Raw genomic sequence first — 11,098 nt, 5'->3', positions numbered from 1 at the left:
ATTTCAGGTAAACTGGGTCACTTTTTACATTCAAATGAGTGTCAAAAAGTAGCCCAGTTTACCTGAATTCACCCTTTCAGTTATGTTAATTACATCTAATATTAAATATAATATACATTTTCTTATCTAAATGCACATATTAGGTTTACAAAATCCACTGAAAAAACTTTGGTGGCAATTTTTGCCCCAAATTTTGACCTGTCAATCTGCGAGAAGCAAAAATGTTCTCTGGTTTCGCAGTGCCAAAATCAATCAGTTGCAGTTCATCCTGTACATAATTCTTCAGACTCTTTCACTAAATCTAAATAAGAGGAAACTTGTGTTCTTTTCGCCTTTAAAACAATTTGTGCCATTTCCCTGCACCATTGATGCTTCTATAGAAGCAGTCCTGTGCAACCTGTATTTGTTTGAAAAATTCACCTATACAACTCAGCAGGACCCTGGGGGGTTTGCACGGGATTGCTACAGTGTCCAGGAATCACCACATCATCACTAAATCTGTGGATTAGTATATATTGAAGTATATGTAAGTGAGCATTTGTGTGTGTTTGTGTGTATGACAATGTTGGACAAATGTGGGGTGATTTCTTCACCAGGCTAAAGGAGAGGCCGTGCGGGGACTCCTGGGACTGCGTGGAGGGTTTTCTGTGGTCTGGATGTCATTCAGAGCTCTCTAAAAAGCCCAAACCCACAACATTAGATCAAAACATACTTCAAAATATACATACAATTGTTCACATCTGACATCTTTAAATCTATAAATGTTTACTATTACATGAGATCAGTTCAGTAAATATCAGTCAATGGATCTACTTGACCATGAAATTCATGCCACTATAAACCACATTATAGTGACCTTTTTATCAGTTGCAATTTCTCAGGGGGCATCTAAATGGGCATCTAAAGTCAGACTGTCTGATTAATCAGCCAATCAGACTGATTTATGTGTTCTTGTGGGTGTGGTCTTTAGGATATGTCCCAGTCCAGGCCTTCTAGCTGGCCTTGAGTGACACAATCACGCTTTAAGTGATGTACGTAATTTGAAAGCGAAGAGCGCGAGATCTTGCTGATGAGTCGGCTGTCATAACCATTGAGAAAGAGATCCTTATGGATTTAAAAACCATGTTCTGCATGATCGTGCAATTGATTAATTAAACAGGAAAGGAGGACTGATTTTCACTTCAAGCAAATTGGTAAGTGCTTTTTCCATTGTTATAGCAACATCAGTGTAAATCAGGCTGCTGGAGCATTCAGTGTTAGTTCAAGTTTTGAAAAGTTATCGTGTACCCTGACAGAACAAAATTTATTGCAAGCAACATTTAAATCGCCAATATTATTAGAGAGCTTTTTCTTCGTATTAGACCTCCTTGATTTTGGCTTTCGTGCGTGTACGTGTTTTAAAATGTCAACTGGTATTATTAGTTGACTGCGACGTAATGTATGATAGGCATACATTTTCTTATTCATTGTGAAACTGTATTTTCTTAATGGCATGAATCGCACGCCAGTGTGTTCATGTTGCATGATCCTAACTGACTGATCGCCGTGAATGGGAATTTGCTGTTTGCCTCAAGGTAGGTGGAGCTTCAGGCCACACCTACTGATGACGTGGTCCAGTGGCAAGGTAAGAAGGTGTTTAGCAGCAGGTTCGAAGTTTTGCTAAAAGTTCGCCCAGGCGAACTGTTACGAACCACCGAAACAAACTCAAAAACACCTTCTTTTGGCCAGTTTTTGTTCTAAATGACGTCACATCCATTTGTTCTTCAATTTCATATGAAGTATTTCGGGCCTTAAGACTGCAGAGTTTGTTTTTGACATTGTAATGGACATTTAAAGGTTTGCTGTGTCATAAGAGTAAAGAGTGTAAAAACAGCTCTCGAGAGAGCTCAGATGAGTATAGGGCCAGCCCATCCAATAGGTGATAGAAGGCCCTGCAAACACGTTCATAGTTCATGAACATTTCATTGTAATATTAAAAAACATCAGCAACTTTCATTTTGAAATTCCCTCTGGTTCTAAGTATTCTATAGTTCATGCAGTCAATGCGATCAATGTGCATGTACCTAATCATTAAACATATAAATCACAGTGACATGATAACCAAAAACAACATATTAAGAATAAGATTAGCTTTGAATAATCACCAAACGAAAATAAACTGAAAGTTACAACAATTACAATAACAGCAATATAAAAGTGGCAAACAGTAAATCTATAAGCAGTACACAGTAATTGACATACTGGAAACTTGAGAGCCACTTCTTATCACAGTATTGTTAGACACAGATCGCACACCTTGCTGAATAATGCTCACGCCTGCCAAAATGCAGAAAATAAGTCATGAAAAATATTAATTTATGGCTCTTTGAGTCTTACTTTGTTTGACGGATGGCAGAAACAACGTTTGTTAAAGCATATGGCTTGTCACGTTTTGTCAAGAATCATGTGGGGAAGGAATTCAGACACTGCCGACATAAAGATTAAAAAAAAATTTAAAACACACAGAGCGTGAAAATGAGCAATTAATCTGCAAAATAACCAAACTATTCTATTTGCAAAATCTGATCTCTAAGAGGTATATGTTTATACTTTACATTCATGTATATTTATTCATTTTTTATGTTTTTCGAGGTGTTGCATTTATAGCCCCTATTTAAAACATTAAATTTTATTTATACATATTTATTTTCCCACAATGCTGTAGCTACCTGATTTTCACTGATGTCTATTCACTCATATTTGCATATGCACTTTTTGTTTTCATTGATTTTGTTGCACTGAATAAATATTTACGCATAGTTATGTAGGTGGTTGACATGAAATTTCAAGCTATGACAGCAGTATACCGCGGTATGACATTCTTCATCTATTTTAAACAGCATTTTATTATTTTGTGTACTGTAATGGATAACACTTTACAATACAGTTGTATTTGTTAACATTAACTGCATTAGTTAACATGAATTAACAATGAACAATACTTAAACCTTGGTTACTGTTCGGTTCTTTTTTGACCCGTTTGACATTTCTTTTTCAAAATTAAAAATGGTTTCCTTCATCAAAGCTATACAGACTTGGTGACCTTTCATCCACTTGGTGTCTGAATGCACAAAAAAACTTAAGTTGATAAGTCTACATGGTTGCAATAACAAAAGTGACACTTGAACTGTTCCGGGTCAATTTGACCCACCATAGGAAATTAATGGGTAAGACTATGACATAGAACATTTTTTTATTTTATTTGTCAAATAAAATTAATCAGCCAAAATGCAGAACACACCCACACAGAAATTATGGGGTGAGACTCTAGTACATCCACAATGCAGAACACACACACACACACACACACACACACACACACACACTCGTACAAAGAAATACATTTGTGACACTAAAATGCAGAGCATTTTTTAAATATTTGTTGAATAAAAATCAACCAGCTGCAAAGCAGCACACACACACAAACACATTTTTATTAATTTACTCTATTGAGTTGAAATAAATGATTAAATAATACAAAAAATTGCCTTAATGCAAAAACACTTCAACAACAATTGACACTTTAAACAAGTGGTTTTAAAAAATGTATATATTCAAATTCATAACTTGTGATATACATCTCGAAACTAAGTTTGTTTCAACACTGGATTACTAAATCAATGGTCCCACAAACCCACGGGCCAGCCCTGGATTAGGCAATAAAAATGAGGAAAGGACTGACCTGTTTTTGCCACCTGTCTGTGCTAAAAGCCTCAAAAATTTGGATTGTCATACAAAAAATAAATAAAAAAATAAAAAAAACTTACCTCAAATTTAGCAATGAACTCAGCAAAGATACCGAAGAAGCTCTCTGTGGTGGTGGCCTTTCCATCCTCACCGAAGAAGGATGCGACTTTACAGAACTCTTCCATCGCTCTCTGCTGTAGAGACTCTAGAGACTGCACTGCAGGGTGAATGTTTTCCAGAAAACCCTACATATAACTATTAAGGTGGTTTGTGATAACTTTGGCAAATATATGAAATGAGTCCTAAATATATAAATTACCTGGATCTGCTTTGGAAAGGTCTCCATTTATTTTGAAATCATGTGAAAGGCCCCAGTGTTTATATAAACAATATAAATACTTATATAGAATTATACAATTCTTATAAACAATAATATAAATTGTATCTAAGTACCATCCATACTACAGTATGGTTGTTGAAAAAATGGCATAGTGACACTCTGTATAAGGAAATTTAAGATCATATCTAGTCCTTGATAGTATTTTGGTGGAAGGATACACTCATAACAACAGCAAAACGATCCTCAGCACTGGCTGGCATCTTTTGGCAGGCTAAACGAATGTCCTGGATTGTGGCATGTAGGTCATTAAAGTCAGAGGTGATGTTTTTCTGATTTACTGTAGATCGATAAACAAAGAGCTGATTCAGAACAAATATTGTGCTGTTTTATCAAGTAAGAATTCATTCAGAATAATTATGGGAATCTGGGAAACTAAACGCAGGCAGATCTTCACCTTTGGCAGCTTGTAGCACTGTCATAAGCTCCTTGCCAAAGTCCAGAACCCCAGGAAAGTGCTGGCACAATGATTTCACCAGGATATGAAGAAATGTTGACTTTCCATCTACTGTTTTGGTGGTGCTGAGCTTAAAGCAGAATTCAGATAATGGAAGAACAAATTTGTATAATGTTAAAGTAACTTTTATATTACCTGACTAAACCTCATGATGTGTAATCTACCTGCAAAAGATGTATACTAAGCAAAGAGGCTTACTTCAGTAAGAAAATTGATCTTAAAGCCAGTTGTTTTATTGCTCTTTGGTTGGCCATTATTCAGGTAATTCCCCATGGCCAATACAAACTGAAAAAAAAAAAAAAAGAAAAAAAATGGCATTAAGGTAGATGGGCATTTCAATTAAACAATAGAGGACAACTTGAGACTTAACAACCTGCAGTCATACCTCCAGAATCTTAGCCAGTTTTTTGCTGTTCTTGAGCTCCAGTGAAGCCTTGAAAATGCAGTCGTAGGCCCCTCTCATCTCTTCCGTTTTCTCTTGTAATGTAGTCTTAAAATGCAAGCTTTTCAAACGGGTCTTATACTCTGTCACTGAAAGCATCTGAATGCACACAAATAATACACAAAGAATTCCAAGTACTGATATTCACATTAAGCTAAATTAATATAAAATAAAATACAATGATAGAATCCAACTATATGATGAATAATCCCCATTCAGTATCTCCATCCATAACAATAAATAGCCACTACATCAAAATGAATATTGATTATTCATCGAATTCTATACATTGAATATGCTTCTTTTTTGTCCTTTACCTGTAGGACAAACTGGTCAGGCTCACTGAGTTTGCTTGGGTCATCTCTGTACTGTGCATATTGTTTGACTTCATCATCATCTGGTGCATACAGCAGCAACTGTTTAATGTGTGGAGGCTCCAAACGTTCACTCGACATCGTCATCAGCACCTGCCGCAGTTCACTTGGTGACAGCTTCAGATGGGCAATCAGGATTGCTATGAAAAAGTAAGAAAAGTCTTATGGCAAAAAAGTGTGTGGGCAGATACTTATAGGTTAAGAGTTAATGGCTAAAAGATCATAGCAGAAACTCATAGGCTAACAGCTAATGGTGAAAAGGACACAGAAGAAGCTCGTAAGCTAACAGTTTATGGCTAAAAGATCATTGCAGTAGCTCATAGGCTAACAGTTAACGGCTAAAAGATTATAGCAGAAGCTCATAGGCTAACAACTAATAGTGAAAAGATCAAAGCAGAAGCTCATAGGCTAACAGTTAAAGCCGAAAAGATCACAGCAGAAGCTCCTAGGCTAGGAGCTAATGGTGAAAAGCTCATAGCAGAAGCTCATAAGTTAACAGATAATGGCTAAAATCATAGCAGGAGCTCATATGCTAACAGCTAATAGTGAAAAGATCATAGTAGAAACTCATAGCAGGCTAACAATTAATTTTCAAAAGATCATAGCAGAAGCTTATATTCTAACAGCTAATGACTAAACGATCATAACAAAGGCTCATAGGCTAACAGTTGGGTCAGTTAGCCAAAGGAGCACACTGTTATCAAGTCTAATTTAGATTTTTTTTTTAAAACATTGTAGGAACTAATAACAACAAAAAGAACAACCTTGTGATAGGTAATTTACTCACAAGCATTGTAGGCCTTCTTATGGGAGAGAATCTCTACAAAGTCTTTCTTTTTGAAAGTCTCTGTCTGAGGTAAGGGCTCTGGAAGAGAAACTGAGACATTGAACCACAGTGTAAGGGAGCTGTCTTGTGACAAGAAATATTCTTTATATGTTAATTCATTCCACAGAAACTTAAATTGATCGCGGACTGGGCTTTGGTCACTTCAGAACATTAACCCTTTTGTTTTAAGTCACTGTATGGCTTTGCTGACCTGCTGTCACAGGTAATTGACAAATATACAGTAGCGCTTAGTATTGAGGTCCAGAAGTTAAATTTTCACCACATCAGACCTCAGAATCTTCCTCTAAATGTTTAGTCTTTAACAACATGTGATATAAAGGTGTTATCTTAAGGTCTCACAAGTTATTTCTCCCCAACACTGGCTTTCATCCTGTAAACCTTCAGTACAAGGTGGATTTATGAAATGTCATGAATGTCATGGAGGACATCTGTAACTCCTGTAGGGCTGCAGTAGGCAACTTGGTGTCCTCCTTTATGATGGCTCTTCTTGTCTGGGCACTCAGTTTTGGAGGACAGCCAGTTCTGGGCAGATTTACAGTTGTTCCAATTTCCTCACCTTATTGATGATGGACTTCACTGTGCTTTGAAATATATTCAGTGCTTGAAGTATATTCAGTGTCTTGGAATTTATTTATTTTTTTAATTCCAAAAACAATTATGTGACTTGGTGGATACCTACTGGTGGAGGAGATCAGTCTTTTTTGTAATCCCGAGTGGCTAATGTGTGACAAACAATGTTTGCGCTCATGGAAGTTATTAGATGAACTATTCTTATTTCTCACACTTTACTCACCAGGGTTCTTTTGTGTCCCAAAATGAAGCTCCAAGTCGAGATATTTCACCATGTCACTCAACTTATCATAATCAGAGTCTTCTTCCAACTGCAGTGAGAAAAAAAATATATCCTTACACACTCCCTGATAATGGATTAAGACTCACAAAGTTCTTGAAGGACCTCATCAGATGATTAGAACTGCATGATATTTCACCATTATTACAGACTTCAAGATGTTTCTCAACTGGTTCATTATTTCCAATCAAGATCTCTTTTTTTATGTCACTATTTTAAACTGTTAGAGGATTTTGTTGTACAGCACTCTCAACAACCAAAACTTGCTCCTTGATCTGGTTGAAATTGCAAATAGACTGTGTCCCTTTGATTGAGATCTCATTTGGCTAAAGCTAAGTAGAGCTAATGGAAAACATTGTCTAACATGGGATCATTGAGACTAGAACAAGTGGTGGAATTTGAGCCATTTGAGGTATAAGAAACTATAAACCACACACAGAGCTCTGCAAATGTTTTCAGTGTTTTAAAATCCTCACCTGTCCCCAAATGGTTCCCTCTGAATTTTCCACCTGTTCCCAGCGTAACCTCTTCACACTCATATGACTGGAATCCGATTTTTGTGGTGAGGCCTTTGGGAGAGGAGGAGGCACGCAAGGTGGGGGTAAAGGTGGAGGAGGTGGTGGCTCCACAGTGGACTCTTCAGTGTGGTGGTGGCTTTGATGTTGGGGTGTACTTGGTGGTTGCACTTGGGACTGGGCTTCATCATGGCCTTGATGATGGTGAGGATGGCGATGATCGTGGTACATGGGTTGAGGGCTCTGTCTGGCCTGTACAATGGAGGGAGTGGAGCGTTGTTGTTGCTGCTGCTGCTGCTGCTGCTGCTGCTGCTGCTGCTGCTGAATCTGTTGCTGCTGAATCTGCTGTTGTTGAAGTTGATGCTGTTGTTGAAGTTGATGCTGCTGTTGAAGCTGCTGCTGCTGTTGAATCTGCTGCTGCTGTTGAATCTGCTGCTGCTGTTGAATCTGTTGCTGCTGCTGCATCTGCTGTTGCTGGTCAAGCTGTTGTTGTTGGTGTTGTGAAGGATGGGGCTGGAAGGTGGACAGAATCTGTTGTGTCTGGTGAGGTTGGTGGGGTTGATGGATCTGGTGGTACTGAGGAGCAGTCTGAATGGGCTGAACCTGGTGTATGTGTTCAATCTGGTGAATGTGGCGAGATGGTTTTGGAGGCTGGGTTGGTGTGTAGGCTTGATGAGTCTGATGCGTCTGGTGGTGATACTGTTGTTGAGTCTGATGAGGCTGCTGAGATGGATGAATAGCTTGAGAAATGGCTTGAGCTATGTGCGCCTGATGCATTTGTCGGTCTGCTCTCTCCAGCCTCTCAATCCGCTCCATACGCTCCAAATGCTGCATTTGTTCCAATCTATCAAGCCTGTCCATGGAACTCGAGAGATGAGCCTGATGACTCTGATGAATCTTATAAGCATGGTGAACCTCTTGATCTGAATGCAAGGGTTGAGGCTGCATCTCATAGATATGCCTATCTGAGCGTTCATTTCGATCAATCCTATCAAGTCTATCCATGGAGCTAGAGAGCTGAGTAGGAATAGTCTGGTGTGTATGATGACTTTGGTGCATTTGATGACTTGACTGCGATTGGTGGCTTGGTTTATTTTGATGATCTTGATGCATCTGATGACTCTGTTGAATCTGGTGGTGTTGATGAAGCTGGTGAGTTGGAAGAACCTGATGGTGCATCTCATACACTGCGTGGCCGGGTATGGGTGTATCTGGAGAAGGTATAGGGGGCAAAGACTGGTGCATCTGCTGCTGAGGTTGCTGGGAGTGGCCAGCTGTGGGTTGCACTGGAAGTGAGTGATGATCCTGAAGGACATGGTGTTGGGTCATCATCTCGTCACGGATGGGCAACACCTTGTGAATTGACTGCCTTTTAGGTGGCGGGTTAGCCCTTGGTGGAGGTGGCGGTGGAGGTCCAGGGTGGCGACGGAAGGTGAGTTGACGGGGTGCGTGGTCAGGGGTGAAGCCAGCAGGTGGAGGGGGGTCATTGAATTGGACAGGGGGAGGGGGTGGAGGAGTCAAAGGGGGTGGAGGAATGTGCTCGGAGCTAGAGGAGTAGGTGAGAGAGCTGGCATCCTCGCTGCTACTATGCACTTCGCTTGGACTGCTTAGCTCTGGAGGCATGTATGGACCCTCTTCCTCCTCCTCCTCCTCCTCTATCTCCTCTTCCTCATTCTCGAAGGTCATCTGGACAACATCCTGGAGTTAATTGCAAGCAAACATTCAAATTCCATTCAGTTAATGCTATAGTCCACTGAAAATTAGGAACAGTACATCAGTTTAATACTCTTTACTGCTTAATAATAATAATTAATAATTATATTTATCACACATTATACGTTTGCACATATACAGTGAAATTCTTTTTTTTTTTCACATATCCCAGCTAAGCTGGGGTCAGAGTGCAGCTTGCTTATAGTATCTTCAAACCAACAGATTATGCTCAAAATGCAAAAGCCACATGATTTTGTAGCAAATATCAATATCAAGCAAATCCCTCTAATGTACATACCTCTTCATAGTCATTCTCTGGTGATAGAAAGTCATCCACAGATAACTGCTGTCCCAACTGCTCACTCAGGGCCTCCATAAATAGATCTGTGTCCGGGGTATGGGGTGGGCGTGAGAAGGTGTAGCGCTTCTTGCGAATTGGTGGACTCGCAGGGTAATCGGGTGGAGAGGGTGGAGAGAGAGATGGGCTGTCCAAACTGATGTAAGGGTTGGATTCAGCACTTGTTTGGGAGGGAAGAACTGGAGGGTAGCAAGGGCACTGGGGACTAAGTGACAACTCCTCTGTCCAAGATTCATGCTGGGGGGGAGGAGGTGCAGGCTGTGCTGATGTACATTTGCGGCTACCTGGGAGACGAAAGGACATGCTTAAGAAAACAAATAGCAAAAATGTCTCTGTAACATTAGTCTCAGCCTCACGACATGCCCATGGACCATTTAGTCTTATCCATGGCCACCGCCAGTATTGCCAGTATTGCCATGGCAATACTACTTTTAGTTTAAGTACTGCCTGGCAATACTACTTTTCTCCATTGTTTCGGCTGCATTTTTAGCTCTGGGAGGTCAAAATAGTATCCACATATGTGATCCAGTCCTGACTTTACCTTTCGCGTTGTGATTGGAATCGCTGTGATTGGTAAAAATCAATTGGTTGCCCTGCCCTGCTGCTTAACTGAATGTGCTGCTTCAGAGTGGCTGTATTTCCCGCCCGGAGAAGATGAGAAGCATGAGCAACGAATGTGAGAGGATAAAATAGCTATCTGTAACACATATTGATTATTTGTTTATAGCATATTATAGATTTAGACATTTACCATTTCATTTTTAACATTGTATTATTCTAAAAGACTAACATTTAACCGTACATGTGTATAGCATGGCTAAGTGTAGTAGTCAACATACTTACATTTAACTTGATAACCAGCAAAAATGTGTCAGGAGTAATAAAACAAAATATGGATTGTCATATTTAGCATTATGTAAATTGCTTGTATGTTTAATTTGCTTGCTAGCTTGGCAAATGTTGGATGTTGATTAACTTTTTTGCTTTTTTCTATGCAGGAGTGGATACTGCTAGCTAGCTAGGTTTTTGTGATCCATTTTCAAAGCTACCATGAAGCGTGCACGTGCAGCTCAAAAGAGCGTAGTTTATTTCTTCAAAAGACTTGTCAAGGGATGTGGGAGGCTAAAGATAATGTCAATAAACAATTTTAAGTGACTTAAGGTGGGCGATATACTGATTACATCAATATACAGACAGAAATGTGTCAGCCACAATACATTTTCGTGTATCCTTGCTATCGCGGTGATGCAAAGTGCCGCCATTTGGTAGGGAATGTGCATTTGTAGCCATCATTAGTTGGTTGTGCGTTATTTTTCATTTAAATGTGCACTTTTCTCAGCATACTGTGACGAGGCAGGCGAGGAATGAGGATCTAAACGCAGCTTTATTAACAAAAGGATAAACAAAGAAACTCAGAAT

General features: G+C 39.4%; 1 protein-coding gene across 4 annotated transcripts in view; it reads right to left on the bottom strand.

Annotated features, from left to right (window-relative positions):
• The window catches only part of LOC127452283 (delphilin-like), a 31,634-nt gene continuing 20,536 nt past the window's right edge, over positions 1–11,098 (bottom strand). For 3 of the 4 annotated variants that reach the window (XM_051717637.1, XM_051717635.1, XM_051717636.1), the window contains 11 exons: positions 9,620–9,963; positions 7,570–9,306; positions 7,037–7,124; positions 6,184–6,273; positions 5,340–5,536; positions 4,966–5,121; positions 4,779–4,865; positions 4,521–4,650; positions 4,285–4,403; positions 3,807–3,971; positions 1–673 (listed from right to left, as the gene is read on the bottom strand). In XM_051717637.1, coding sequence (XP_051573597.1) covers positions 590–673; positions 3,807–3,971; positions 4,285–4,403; positions 4,521–4,650; positions 4,779–4,865; positions 4,966–5,121; positions 5,340–5,536; positions 6,184–6,273; positions 7,037–7,124; positions 7,570–9,306; positions 9,620–9,963 — 3,197 coding nt within the window. In that variant the 3' untranslated portion in view covers positions 1–589. The remainder of the gene's footprint in view (positions 674–3,806; positions 3,972–4,284; positions 4,404–4,520; positions 4,651–4,778; positions 4,866–4,965; positions 5,122–5,339; positions 5,537–6,183; positions 6,274–7,036; positions 7,125–7,569; positions 9,307–9,619; positions 9,964–11,098) is intronic. The other variant, XM_051717634.1, reaches the window with a different exon arrangement.

The sequence above is a fragment of the Myxocyprinus asiaticus genome, chromosome 14 (assembly GCF_019703515.2).
Source record: "Myxocyprinus asiaticus isolate MX2 ecotype Aquarium Trade chromosome 14, UBuf_Myxa_2, whole genome shotgun sequence".
In the NCBI taxonomy this organism is placed as follows: Eukaryota; Metazoa; Chordata; class Actinopteri; order Cypriniformes; family Catostomidae; genus Myxocyprinus; species Myxocyprinus asiaticus.
The sequence above is the reverse complement of the archived record's forward strand: the minus strand, read 5'-3'. Positions and strand labels throughout refer to the sequence as shown.